The 12,315-nt window shown below is 35.8% G+C and overlaps 1 protein-coding gene across 1 annotated transcript in view; it reads left to right on the top strand.

Annotated features, from left to right (window-relative positions):
* The window catches only part of LOC134136185 (keratocan), a 31,332-nt gene that overhangs the window by 5,102 nt on the left and 13,915 nt on the right, over positions 1-12,315 (top strand). Inside the window, exon 3 of the mRNA XM_062568320.1 lies at positions 4,369-4,519. Within this exon, the coding sequence (XP_062424304.1) occupies positions 4,369-4,519 (151 nt within the window). The remainder of the gene's footprint in view (positions 1-4,368; positions 4,520-12,315) is intronic.

Below are 12,315 nucleotides of genomic sequence, written 5' to 3'. Positions count from 1 at the left end.
TTGACTGCACTAACCTTTCAGTCTCAAAAAATAACCTTTTTTTCCTAATAAAATGTTCTCAGTTGCCAGAAATTTGGCTAAGGATGATCATAAACAACACCAGCTTTCCTTCTATGCCTTCTTCACCTATGTTATGTATATACTGCGAGAGAGAAACATTTGTATTAGGGCTAATAATAGCTTACTCAACAGCTAAAAAAGATACTGATCCTTCAGATTACACTTGCATAGCTTGAAGTTTTCAGTTATACTGAAACCCAACATAAATATACTTCTGCAGAGTTCTTTATTTGTAGTTGTTTGCACTTTTCTCAGATACCTTTAGGACTACCAATGAATCTTTTTATTCATCTCAAAGCCCATCTGTTCACTGAGGAGGAGCCACCTGAGTCCAACCCTTTCAATATTACTGGAAAGAAAAGGAAATATTTCTCTAAATTATTGTCCATGGATTTCATCCTAGGCTTGCTACAGTCATTATGCATTACCATACCTCAAAAAACACTTATCTGAGAAAGATTCTTATTTGAGTGACCTTGAGCTTGTTGAACAAGGAATGATGAATATATGCAGCAAGAGTTTTCATATTACGGTCAGCTTGATTTCAGTGTGTTCTGCTCTCATTTCATTGTGATGTGAGGAGCAGTGGGCAAGGAGGATAGCAATGTAAGATGAAGATGGTTCAGAAGAACTCCTCTGATCTCTAACTGATAAATCAAAGCACAGTCATTGTCGTGCATGTGGCTGGGTTTCGAGAGCATAGTCTATCAACTGTACTAAAAAGCAGCTGGATATCCAAGCTAACACAGGACCATGGAAGGTTTATAAATATCTTTGCTCTCTCCAAGATATCTATGTCTATATACCTATATTATATCTATATCTATATTATTATAGATTTGCCAAGTCCAAAAGACACTTCTCATAATGGAAAAAAAGTCTAGAAATCCAGGAGGGTCAGTGATACGAAAACAGGCTCCACAGCCTGACTTTTTCATATTTCATTTGTGCTTTCAAAGGATTAATGAAAGATTTATTGTTTTCATATGAAGCCCTAGCAATAAGATACTACATGAATGGAAAATAGCAAGAAGGAAGGTGAAAACATTCCAGAGGACAGTTAAGGGTCACATATTCTGTTACAGCCCACTGGCTGGATCAATAACTGTAGCATAATAACTAAATGGAGCAAGTTGTAGGGGTGTATTATGGCCTTTTATCTGGCTCACTCCAGTAATCCCAAAGTGAATTTTTACCATGATCTATATAGAATTGACACAGCTATAATCACTATGGTAGATGTGAGCACAGACTAAGGATGACTGTGGAACTGTAGATTCCATACAGATTATCCAGTACATGGCATACCTATACCAGGAATCTTGGCATGGTTAATTTTCCACTCAGATTAAGGATGTTTACTCTCTTACTGTACAAGGAATGGTCTTGCCTAACATATAGTCAAAAATTAATTCTGTCCAGAAAATAAGGGGTTTTGTGCTCCCAGTCTGTTCTATGGCCATGTGAGAGATGTGTGTTCCTGTTCATGGTCTGTCATGGGGCATATGAAAGATTTGGAAAATATGGGGTGTGGACTACAATTTCAATGGAGTATTAGGCCATCATTTTAAATCCACATGTGTTGTCTTTTTGCAGATTACAGTAGATTTTCAGATATTTGGCATTTTGCTAGGATATCAGAATTTCTTATAATGACAGACACTTTTAGTGATAATATAACTGTTTAAGATGAAAATCTAATGTTTATCCAATCTGTGTTACTATCCATGTTTTTGGATTCTGCAGGAGTTCTGTACTGGCACAATATGAATGTCACATTAGTGGCAAAATTCCAGGTTAATCATCTCTGAACCTCAATCTTCATGGTGACATTTTAGGAGAAATGTCCATAACGTTAATCTCTGTAATAAAGGAGGAAGTAGACAGAGATGTATATTATGCAACAGTACTCCAATAGCCCCATTTATTGCAATTCCTGTACAGAAAATACAAGTTCTGCTGTATACTAAGTATGTTCACAAAACCTACTTACCTTATGTTCTGCTAGCAGAGATTGCAATTAGAAAACAAATATTTTTGGTATGTTTCTAACAACTAACAATTATGTGCACTGTATAATAAGTTAATACCCAAACGCAAACACTATGGACCAAGTATTGGAGCTTGGGCACTGAAGTCCTTGGCTGATTTCATTTGATTTTTTAAAAGACTAGATCAGGTTCTGCTTCCAAAGTGATGTTTCCAATCTCATAAACAGTCTGCACAACCTGTTATTTTAGTAACATAGATAAACAGTATCATTTATATGCATGAAGTTTACATACTTTAAAAACTTAAGCATCTACCCAATTTGTATATGCATATCTTATTTTGCCACTAAATGCTAGTTGGTAACAAATAGAACAACAGTAACAATAACAAACTGGTAACAATATGGAGAAATAAGTAGGTAAATCTAGAAATAGAGTTTTTTTGAAACTATGACCTTTAGCAAATGTGATCATTCTTTTCCCTGAATGACAAAAAAGGGGGAAAAATCTATATTTGAATTCATGTTTGTTTGAGTGCTGATGAATTACACCCAAACTATTTGCAGAAAAGTAGATCTAAAGAATCAATTGTATAATCTGTAGGCCAAGCAAATGAGTTCAAAGTCTTGGGAATTTGTTTTCAGTGGTTAGAAGAGAATACATTTGAAATATATTTGAATACCTTTCCCTAACTGGCATTCAAAATATCTTTTTTTTGTGAAAGTCAAATCTTTACCCATTCTTCATCGTAATAACCCTGTCTCCACCAAATTAGCTAAGTTTTCATGCTTTAAAGAGCTGCCTATAGAGATGAGTGTACATTTGTACTTAGTTCACACAGGCCATATTTTATCAATGACATCAGATGATTCTAGTTCAATGTTGGAAGAAACCCACTGAAGTTAAAATGCAAATATGAAGGATAATTCCTCTACTTCCTTTAGTATTACAGCAGAAAGTAGTTCATGACAAGTTTTCTTAGATGAGTTAATCAATCACACAGAAAATATATATAGCATGGTATTTGCAAAAGCCCATAAATTAGGATTTAGGAGGGGCTACCTCTGAGATTCACTAGGGCATGTGCTTCCGATTTTGAGAACACTGCCTTGATTTCTCAGAAGACAGTCAATCTTCTGCAACATAAAAGCAACTGAGGGTGAGAAATTTGTCAGCCTGCTGTGAAGGGGTTCCCTGGCAGGAGTCCCTCTGAAATATTTTGAATTTGATCAATATCAATGCGCCTAGGAAGAAGAGACTCTTGCTCTACTTCTCTAGCACTGATGGTGCTTTTCAAAAGACTAACTGCCTTAATTAAAGGAAACAGAGGTAAGAATGAAAGACCATCTTTGTAGAATCCCACAATGTGGTATGCAGGGGATATTAGATTTATTGGCATACTTTATCTCTCAAAGACAGGCCTTCTCTGCATGCCAGAAGTGTATGATATATATGTATGTCTGCTCATAGATACTAAACACAGAGCTTCTCCATTTAATTTCTTGCTGACAGTTAATGTTTCAGCTCATAAGATGCAAGACATACATAGTTTTCCATTCCAGATCTGCCTGATGTTATGGAAAGCAAAATGTACTTCAACTGAATAGAGGGGATATACAGCATGATATATAAAATACAATAAATATTTCTAAAAATATTCTTTACATTTGCACTTACCTTCTAACCCTACTGTCTGGAAAAGTTTACTTACACAATTTTAAATGCACAACTCCCTCCCTGTCCTCAGCACCAAATTTCATTTGGAAACTATTAAATCAAAATAATATATTCAGAAAATGGCACAGACACCCACCAGACTGACTTTTAGTAAGGGTAAGGCCCTATCCTGTTTTCAAATTTTCCAGCGACATTTCACCGCCATCAATTTCTTACATAGCACTGTTTTTCCTCTTACACCATAATATACCCAGCATGGTCTCCTCCTCCCTCTGAAGCATCAGTTTCACTGCTTCCTCCTATTTTCTTTTTTTCTAAATGACAAATTAGACCTCTGAATAAGAGCTGAAATCTTAGAAATCAGATGGGTACTGGGAGCATGGAGCACTTGAAAAATCCAGTCTTGAAATTCTGAACATCCCATAATTAATGATAGGAACATCTCCCCACATAAACCCCTCAAATTCTAGAAAGCTCATGAAGTTGCATCAGAGGACATCCAAAATATTGAAAAATAATAGAATAAATTCAAGATCACAGCTATGGTTTCAAAACAAGAAAGAGAGAAAAATAACAATTTTGTCCTGATTTCTTCAAATTACTCCTGCTTTCTCTTATTTTTGTTCCATTTGTGTTTCAGAGTTTCCACTGAGAAGCTTCTGTAAGGTTGTTGGACCATTGACCTATTCAAAAATCACACATTTGCGCCTGGATGGAAACAATCTCACTCGTGCTGACCTGCCTCAGGAGATGTACAACTGCCTTCGGGTAGCGGCTGAGATCTCACTGGAGTGAGGCACCTCAGAGCTTCCATTCGCCTCCTAGGGGTCGTAACTACACGAAGTGCAACACAATAGCTCTTTAAAATTAGGAGATGCCTTAAAAAAGTGTCAATCTGCATATTATCCATTCTGTTTGTTAATATTTAGCATGCACTTGGCAACCTTAAGGAAATATCTTTGTGTATATTTTTACAAATGATTGTATTTAGGAAGTACAAGAATGGCTTGATTCAGCACAAGATAAGCCCTGGTCTGGCCAGTAAGTTGAAGAAAAACATTCAATCTTGTAGAAATCTATGTCCGTGCATGCAGTGCTTGCCAGCCAGGAACAGACTTGCATGTAAGTCAGATGGGTTTCAGTACAGTGCTGAGCAGGATGGGCTAGCCTATGTAAATACAAGATTCTCCTGCAAGCAAGCAAATATGTTTAATTATTCATGCCTTTCTCACACTTTTATCATTTAAAATGGAAATAAAATGATTTAACAACATAAAAGCAATTTAAAATCTATGAAAAGAATTGTTAAGAACCTGTGAGAATAAGGAATTAGTGGAACAAGTGAAACATAATAGGGAAACAAGAACATTTTTCAGGTTAAAAAAAATGTTTACTCTTCTTTTTGTCATACTTTCATTTAAACTTTCATGGCAAGATTTTTATCCATTACTGGTAGAATTGTTATTTCAAAATAAATCATGTATACAAGTATTTTTATTCAATTACTTGCATGCTACTTTTAACCAGACTGTAGGAAATAAAACATAGCGAGTAGTATTGTTGTATCCATATCATTGTCAACTACGTTTCAGTCTTTCATAAATTGAAAAAAAAAAGTTCAGGTTAAATAATCTAAGCTATTATATTTTGCAGAGTTATTGTAAGGTTAAATAAACTGTTTTCTCTACTTTCTTGTTTCAGTAAGTTTGTAAACATATGATTTTATGTTCTCCATTGCATTTGTGTTTGCCATTGAGTCCGTGCCTCATGAAGTTTGCATTATGGGAGTCACAACATTGTGAAATTGTCCAAATTAATTTGCCAGCATTGTCAGAAGAGCGATGCGATTGCTCAGAAGCCACAGGCAATGAGTAGAATGCAGCCCTAACCACTCATAACAGAAAAATACTAGTACATACTATCTGGGAATGAGTTGTCCAAATGTTGTCTGTGTCTTGGAACTCACACTAAAATAAATGTGCCAGTAAATGAGAGCCATAAATGGCTTGCTTGCAGACACAGACCATCCCATGGGTACTGTTTTCCCTTCAACTACTAGACTGTTAAATACTCAAACAGAAACTCTTCTAGTTTTCATAGTAAAACCAGAAACTATCACCTCTAGGAAAAAAAAGAAAATCCCAATCCTATAGTCGGCACATCGACAGCTCCAGATGCTCAGAATTAATATGCAATTCAGAAAAAATTTGAGATTCTAACAAAAGGAAAGACACAATGGAAAAATTTCCCTGCTCATTTTTGTTTTATTTTTTTTTACTTCTAGAATTCATCAATATCATTATTTTTTGCATATACAGTAGATTAGAAAATAACTTCTAGAGTCTATAGAGTCTCTTTTTGGACTTATAGAGTCTAAAAGCTAGGGCTTTCTGAAAACATCAAGTAAAGTGGGAACCACTATGGAATGGCTAGTATTAGTGAAGCAGTTTCTTCATACAAGTTTTACATCAAGATTCATGTCTGATTACTGAGGTAGCCCTCAGCATTTTAATAATAGATTATACTTATTCTTTATTTCTTTCTAGTATTGTTTTAATACTGTGACTGTCTAGCATAAGGATAGATCATTAATGAGAAAACTGAGAATTTAATGCACTTTCTTGGTATTTTTTTTCCATCAAAAAAGTTTGAAAATATTAACTAATTTGAACTCAGGAAAAGATAATGTTTTCACTTTCTTCTTCACTAAAGTAAAAACTTAAGAAATCTCATCTCAAAATATTTAATTTAATTTCAAATAGAGCCTAGGCCACTGTAACACAGGAGAAGAAGTAAGGAATATGTGCAGAAAAATCTTGTAACCGAAAAAGAAATGGGAAAGAGTATTCAACACTTTCCAAAGAGATTTTAACACAGTCATTTCCTTCACAAGCAAATACACTAACCCCTAACCTTTGGAGCACAAACCAATACTGAAATGCATCATCATCATCTAGCTATGATCTAGCAACCAGAACAGAAAGTTTTATATGCTTTCATTTGGCTTCAGTAAGGACTTTGCTGTCTTTATGCAACATAGCAGTGTGAACAGTGAGACTGAGAAGAGTCCCCTTAGGATAGCTTCAAACTTGTTAGTGAGGATACTGTCCTTCCGATGGAAAATGACGTTTCAAATTCTATTTAAACAGAGCAGCAAGTTGAACTTGGACCTCGACCTCTCAGGGAAACTTATGCCAGGACTGGGTAAAAAAAGCAGCCACTTATTCCTCCTTGGCTTTGTGAACCTAGTTCTCATTTTCTATGCTGATGGAGCTTGATTATACAAGCTTCAGTATTCTGGATGCAGCAATGCACAGTATGTATGTCCCTGTTCCCACTTAACCTGATTATATATCTCTATATATATATTCTATAAAATATTTTTGTGCACTGGTACAAATGCGTGACTTCAAAGTAGGAAGACGTGCATTGATAATAACACAATCTCAACAGTAAAGAAAGAAAGGGGTAGGTAAATTATTCTGAACTAAACTCTGCTTAGGGCTACATAATATGCTAACTACAGAATAGTTATATCATTTACTTACTATATATGCCCCTCCTTCCTTCCACAGGTTGAAATGGGTAATATTTACCCTGACATTTTCATGTGAAAACATGCAAGAACTGACATAAATCAAGATGGTTTAGAAAAACATGAATTTGAAAGCAGACAAAAAAGGAAGGATATGTGCTACTAATTTCATGAAAAGCAGTATTATAGAGACAATGTACCAAATCAACAGACAAAAAGTTCACCGATGAAAATTCTGAAACTGGTCTATATGTATTCCATGCAATCTTTCACAAAGATTGACTCACCTTTCATATAAGTGCATTGTCTGATTTAAGGGACTTTTTTTTTTTTATTATTATTAGACTAAATTATAGAAACTCCCCAGAAAAAAACAAGCAGAGTCGCATCAGTTCCTGGAAATATTCTGGAAGCACAAAACCTTCATAGCTTCTACTGCTTTAGAGAACATTTAATATTCCCCTGAGCAATCAGCATAGTCACATAGATCAAAACAGTTAGTCTGTGAGGAATGGTTTGTTAAGGGTGTAGCAAAGATCTGCGGCAGGGTCCCCTCCCTACCTTACCAGCAGCGTTTGCCAGCACTTTCTGCCTCCTTTGTAACCTGAAGTCTCAGCCACTGTGGTGGAGGGCAGCTAATGCACCTGCAGCACTTGCACGCCCAGGAGCAATGCCGTTGCCCCTGCTCCAAAGAAATCACCCACTGAACATGAAATGAATGAAAAGGCTGAACAAAAAAAACTTGGCAGAACAGTTCAAAGTGACAAGTGAAACCATTATGGCCAGAGCTTTGTGTTGTTCACAGAGAGATCGATTTACTTGGAGTCTTCTGCACAGATAGGAAAACTAGAACTAAGAGTGAGAATTGAGCTATGTTCAAGTTTTGCATCTCATAGACAAAATGAAGCTGGAAACACAGCAGAATAATTTAAAACAGTCTTCACAAAAATGTGGAAATTTAAATATATATATATATAAATTTGCATTTTACACGTGCTCAATCCAGCCCTTAATTGATCTCCAATAAGAAACAGGGGTTTAATACTGACTTGTGAATCCTGGCAATTAGTGTTAGCATACAACCGCATAGAAGGGGTATGACGTGAGATATGTTTCTAAAGCACATACATTGTCTTACATCTTTGCAAATAGTTTACAGTTAACCAGTAAGTTGTTTCCTTTCCCTTCCCATCTTTAACAGATTTATAAGACAAAACAAGCACTATGCAATTCATCTCTGCATAAAACTAAATTCTGTCTGAATATTGTTAATTAAATATTTGATTTTAAATGATGTAATCAAAACCAGTGCAGACCCTAGCTCTCTTGGTAGGAAAAAGCTGAGAGAGCAAGTTATCATACATTTCTATATGAAGATTCCCCCAAAGAGCCTATTATGTTAAAAAAAAAAGTAACATTATTTACAAAGCAATAATGACAGTGAATGAGACCGAGAAAATGTTTCCATTACAAATTTGTACTTTCGCCATTGTATAGTTATGACATAACATTTTAAAAACAAGTTTTCAAGTTTAGTGACTGAGAGAAAATCATAAAAAGTACACTAAAATTTTCTTCTTCTTTTTTTTTTTTTTTTTTTTTTTTTTTCCCAAGGGCCAGCCTAAAAGGAAGTTACATGTCAAACAAATCAAACATCCTACTGCAAATGTTTTTTCACGTCTGGGTGACAATTTTGTCTCACATGCTGAATACTGCACAGGTGAGAGTTGTCTTTGTCACAAGGAGGTAGAGTGAAAGCACAATTTTCAGGTTGAGAAAGGAAATGTTAGCAGAAGTCTCTCAGTTAGAGATCTTTAGTCTAAATAGCATTGTAGCTTGACAGAACAAGTGATTTTTGTAGGAAATATTCCTGCCTCTTCCAGTACATTTGTAAGAAGGAATTAAATCTTTCAAGCTAGCTGTCAATACTGGGACTACTTCAAATTCTCTCAAGTCAGTCTAACTTTGTGTACATTTTTACATGGTCTACTAGCATATCCCCAGTTCTGAAAGGGAATAATTAGGTTGTTGCTTAGCATAACACAAATCCTTCTGAAAACCGGGAACAGGAAATTCTTTCTACAGAAGCAAGAAATCTTTAAGAAAGGCAGTCAGAACTGTTATTCCTCCAGTTACAACAGACAGACTGAGGAGAGTACATACTGTGAGGCTGTAAAGCAAAACAAACTTCAGCAGAGAGCTGAACTAAGGTGGACGGCTACAGTCAGAACATCCCTTAGTCTCAGCTTTGGCCTCATGATTGCAGCCTTCCACTGTCCGAAAGAGCTTTGTAGAAAAAACAAGCCAGACACTTCTCAGACATATACAACAAAAGGACAAGAAGGAAAAGGACAAGTTTCAAAAGAGGAATTCAGGCTGGACTTAAGAAAAGTATTCTTCACAACGAGAGCATTAAACACTGGCACAGGCTGCCCAGCAAGGCTCTGGACTGTCCATTCTCGGAGATTTTCAGAACTTCACTGGATGATGCTCCGAAGAACCTGATCTAGCTTTGAAGTTAGCCTTACTTTGAGCAGGGGTTTAAACTAAACAACCTCCAGAGATTCTTTCCAACTTACTTTTTTCTATCAATTTCCTATTCTATGAATAATGGTAAACAATGGGCAAAAAAAAAAAAAATCAATCTTAACAACCAGCTCAACAACTGTTTTTGCATTAAAGAAGAATTTTGCCTTAAATTCACATGCAAAATCTAATGTTTCAGGTCCCAGCCCATAATTCAGACTTCCTTGATATTTATGAAAATCATAGTTCAGCTAATATTTAGTCGTACATGGACATAGATTACACAGGCAAAATCTGTGCAAACTTTCCTTTGATGCCTAGATTTCTACAGCAGGTTTGTGCAGATCTGCTTCCATTCTGACAGTGTTGAATTACTGAGCGCCAGGACACCAGGGTGGAATCAAACATCCATCGCATCTAACTCTCCCATGTGGGATGGCACCAGCAAATGTGGTAAAATGCTTTCACAAAATAAGAGAAGCAGTCTTATCAGCTAGCGTCTCAATAAGCAGAGTGCTCACGGAGGACATTTTGGTTCAAATCTTTTTTTCAGATTTAGATACTGAAGAAAAGACTGTCATTTTGTAAGAACATAACTTAATCAGTGGGCTATATTCATGGATGAATCTCTCAAAGCTTTTCTACTTAGCATGAATAATTCAATATTAGTTGGCATAGAGAAAGAAAAGGAATGCTAAATCTGTACTCCACTTCAGGGCACTCACCTCAAATGTCAGGTTCAAGTGCCTGAGTGAATTACCATTTCATTATGCAAAGCAAAATACACTTAAAGGAAGAGGCTGAGCACTTTCAATCACACTATATTCCACAACTTCAGAGATAAAGTATACTCCAAGTAGGAGTTATAGCATAGACAGGAAATAATTGTGCCCATATGCCCCCATGCTCTAACCATGAAAAGATGCAACTAATTCTTTTTTTGAGCAAAAATGACCTGCATAAAGTGCCTGAGTGAAACAAGTTCAGAAGTGAGACTGAATCATTGAAAGGCTCTGGCTACGGAACACATAAGACATTTTTTCTCTGAAGATTTCAGTTTGAAAATTTTAAGTTCGCTGTTCTTAAAATTCTATTTTTTTTCAATGTTTGCCTCCTCCATGCAATGTATAGGAAGATAGAGTTACATAAGGATTTCTATGGATTTCTGTAGGCATCAGTGTATCTAAAGAATTATGTGCTGCTACTCTTTTGTGCTATGAAGCCTGATTTTTTGTGGGTGTAATCCTATCTACACCTTTTTTCTTAATCTTTCTTTTCAGAACTCTTGAAATTTTTATTTGTAGATCAGAAAATAGAGCATTTAAAACAATTCATGATTACCAAAGGTATCAGTATAAGAATTGCAGCATATTTCTCTGCCAGAAAACATAACCAGCTGCTTAATAAGATAAAATTTGCTAGCATTAGGCTTTGACCCCTCATCAGACATGCAAAGACTCACTCATTTGCTGATATTCCTGACTACTTGCTAGCTCCACATTTGGGCATAGTTGTACCTCTTATAAGGCAGGAGTATGTATTTACTTAGCAGATCAATGGATGTTTCCCAGAGTCTCCTTGTAGGGGTTGATGCAGGAGCATTGTTGAAAAAACTTCTACTGTATCACTGACTCAAAGGACTTCCAGACCGGGAGACACTAAAATGGAGGTTGCCGCCCCTATTACCTTTCTTAACGCAATTAAATCAGTTCCTGTGCTACTCAGTTAGCTTATAGCATAGTTGCAGAGGTGACTGAGTTAACATATAGCTTTTGGATGTGCACAAATAATGTACTGTTATATTTAACTAAATGGACAGCTAAACTGGGCAGAAGAACATTTCTGATGACTCCTAGCATGGAGTAAAGTATGCAAGACAGCAGTTTTTTCTCATCAGCTTGACTAGAACATATATTCCCAAAATGAGAAAGGGACTTGGGAATATATTGAATAATATCTATAAAAGTATATTTCTATTGAAGATAATGGTTTTATTGAACAAGCATAAGATTGCAGACAGAAGTTCTAGAAGTCTTTAGAAGTTTCACACTTTATAAACCAATTTAACATTAAACTGCCCTAAGGATAAACAAGGCCAAGTGCAATCTTTCAGATCCTCTGGTTTTCTTGAACTTTCTAATAGCTCATCCTGTCCATCTCACTCTACAGACTGGTTTCCAAACTAGATAAACAATTGTTTCCTGAACTTTGTATTTAAATTTCAACACTAGGATTCTTTTACTGTTGAAAAGATAAACACAAAAACTAATAATTTCTCCAAAGAATGCTAAAAATTATGCACAGTGCCACACTGATTTCAAGAAGAATTTGTGATTACATGTATAAAAATAGGATGTTTTTATTCATTTTCTAAGTTTGGGTAAGAAAAGTCATCGCCTGTAGGATTTTCAATCTTACTCTACGTTCAGAAGGATGACAGGTATGTTGTCATTTATTAAATTTGGAGTCCTGAGATGAGATGTGCATTATCTATATAATGCACAAGCAGATCTAGGCATTTAGCTC

Source organism: Rhea pennata, chromosome 1 (genome assembly GCF_028389875.1).
Source record: "Rhea pennata isolate bPtePen1 chromosome 1, bPtePen1.pri, whole genome shotgun sequence".
In the NCBI taxonomy this organism is placed as follows: domain Eukaryota; kingdom Metazoa; phylum Chordata; class Aves; order Rheiformes; family Rheidae; genus Rhea; species Rhea pennata.
Note: the sequence above shows the minus strand (reverse complement) of the source record. Positions and strands in the feature narration are given on the sequence as shown.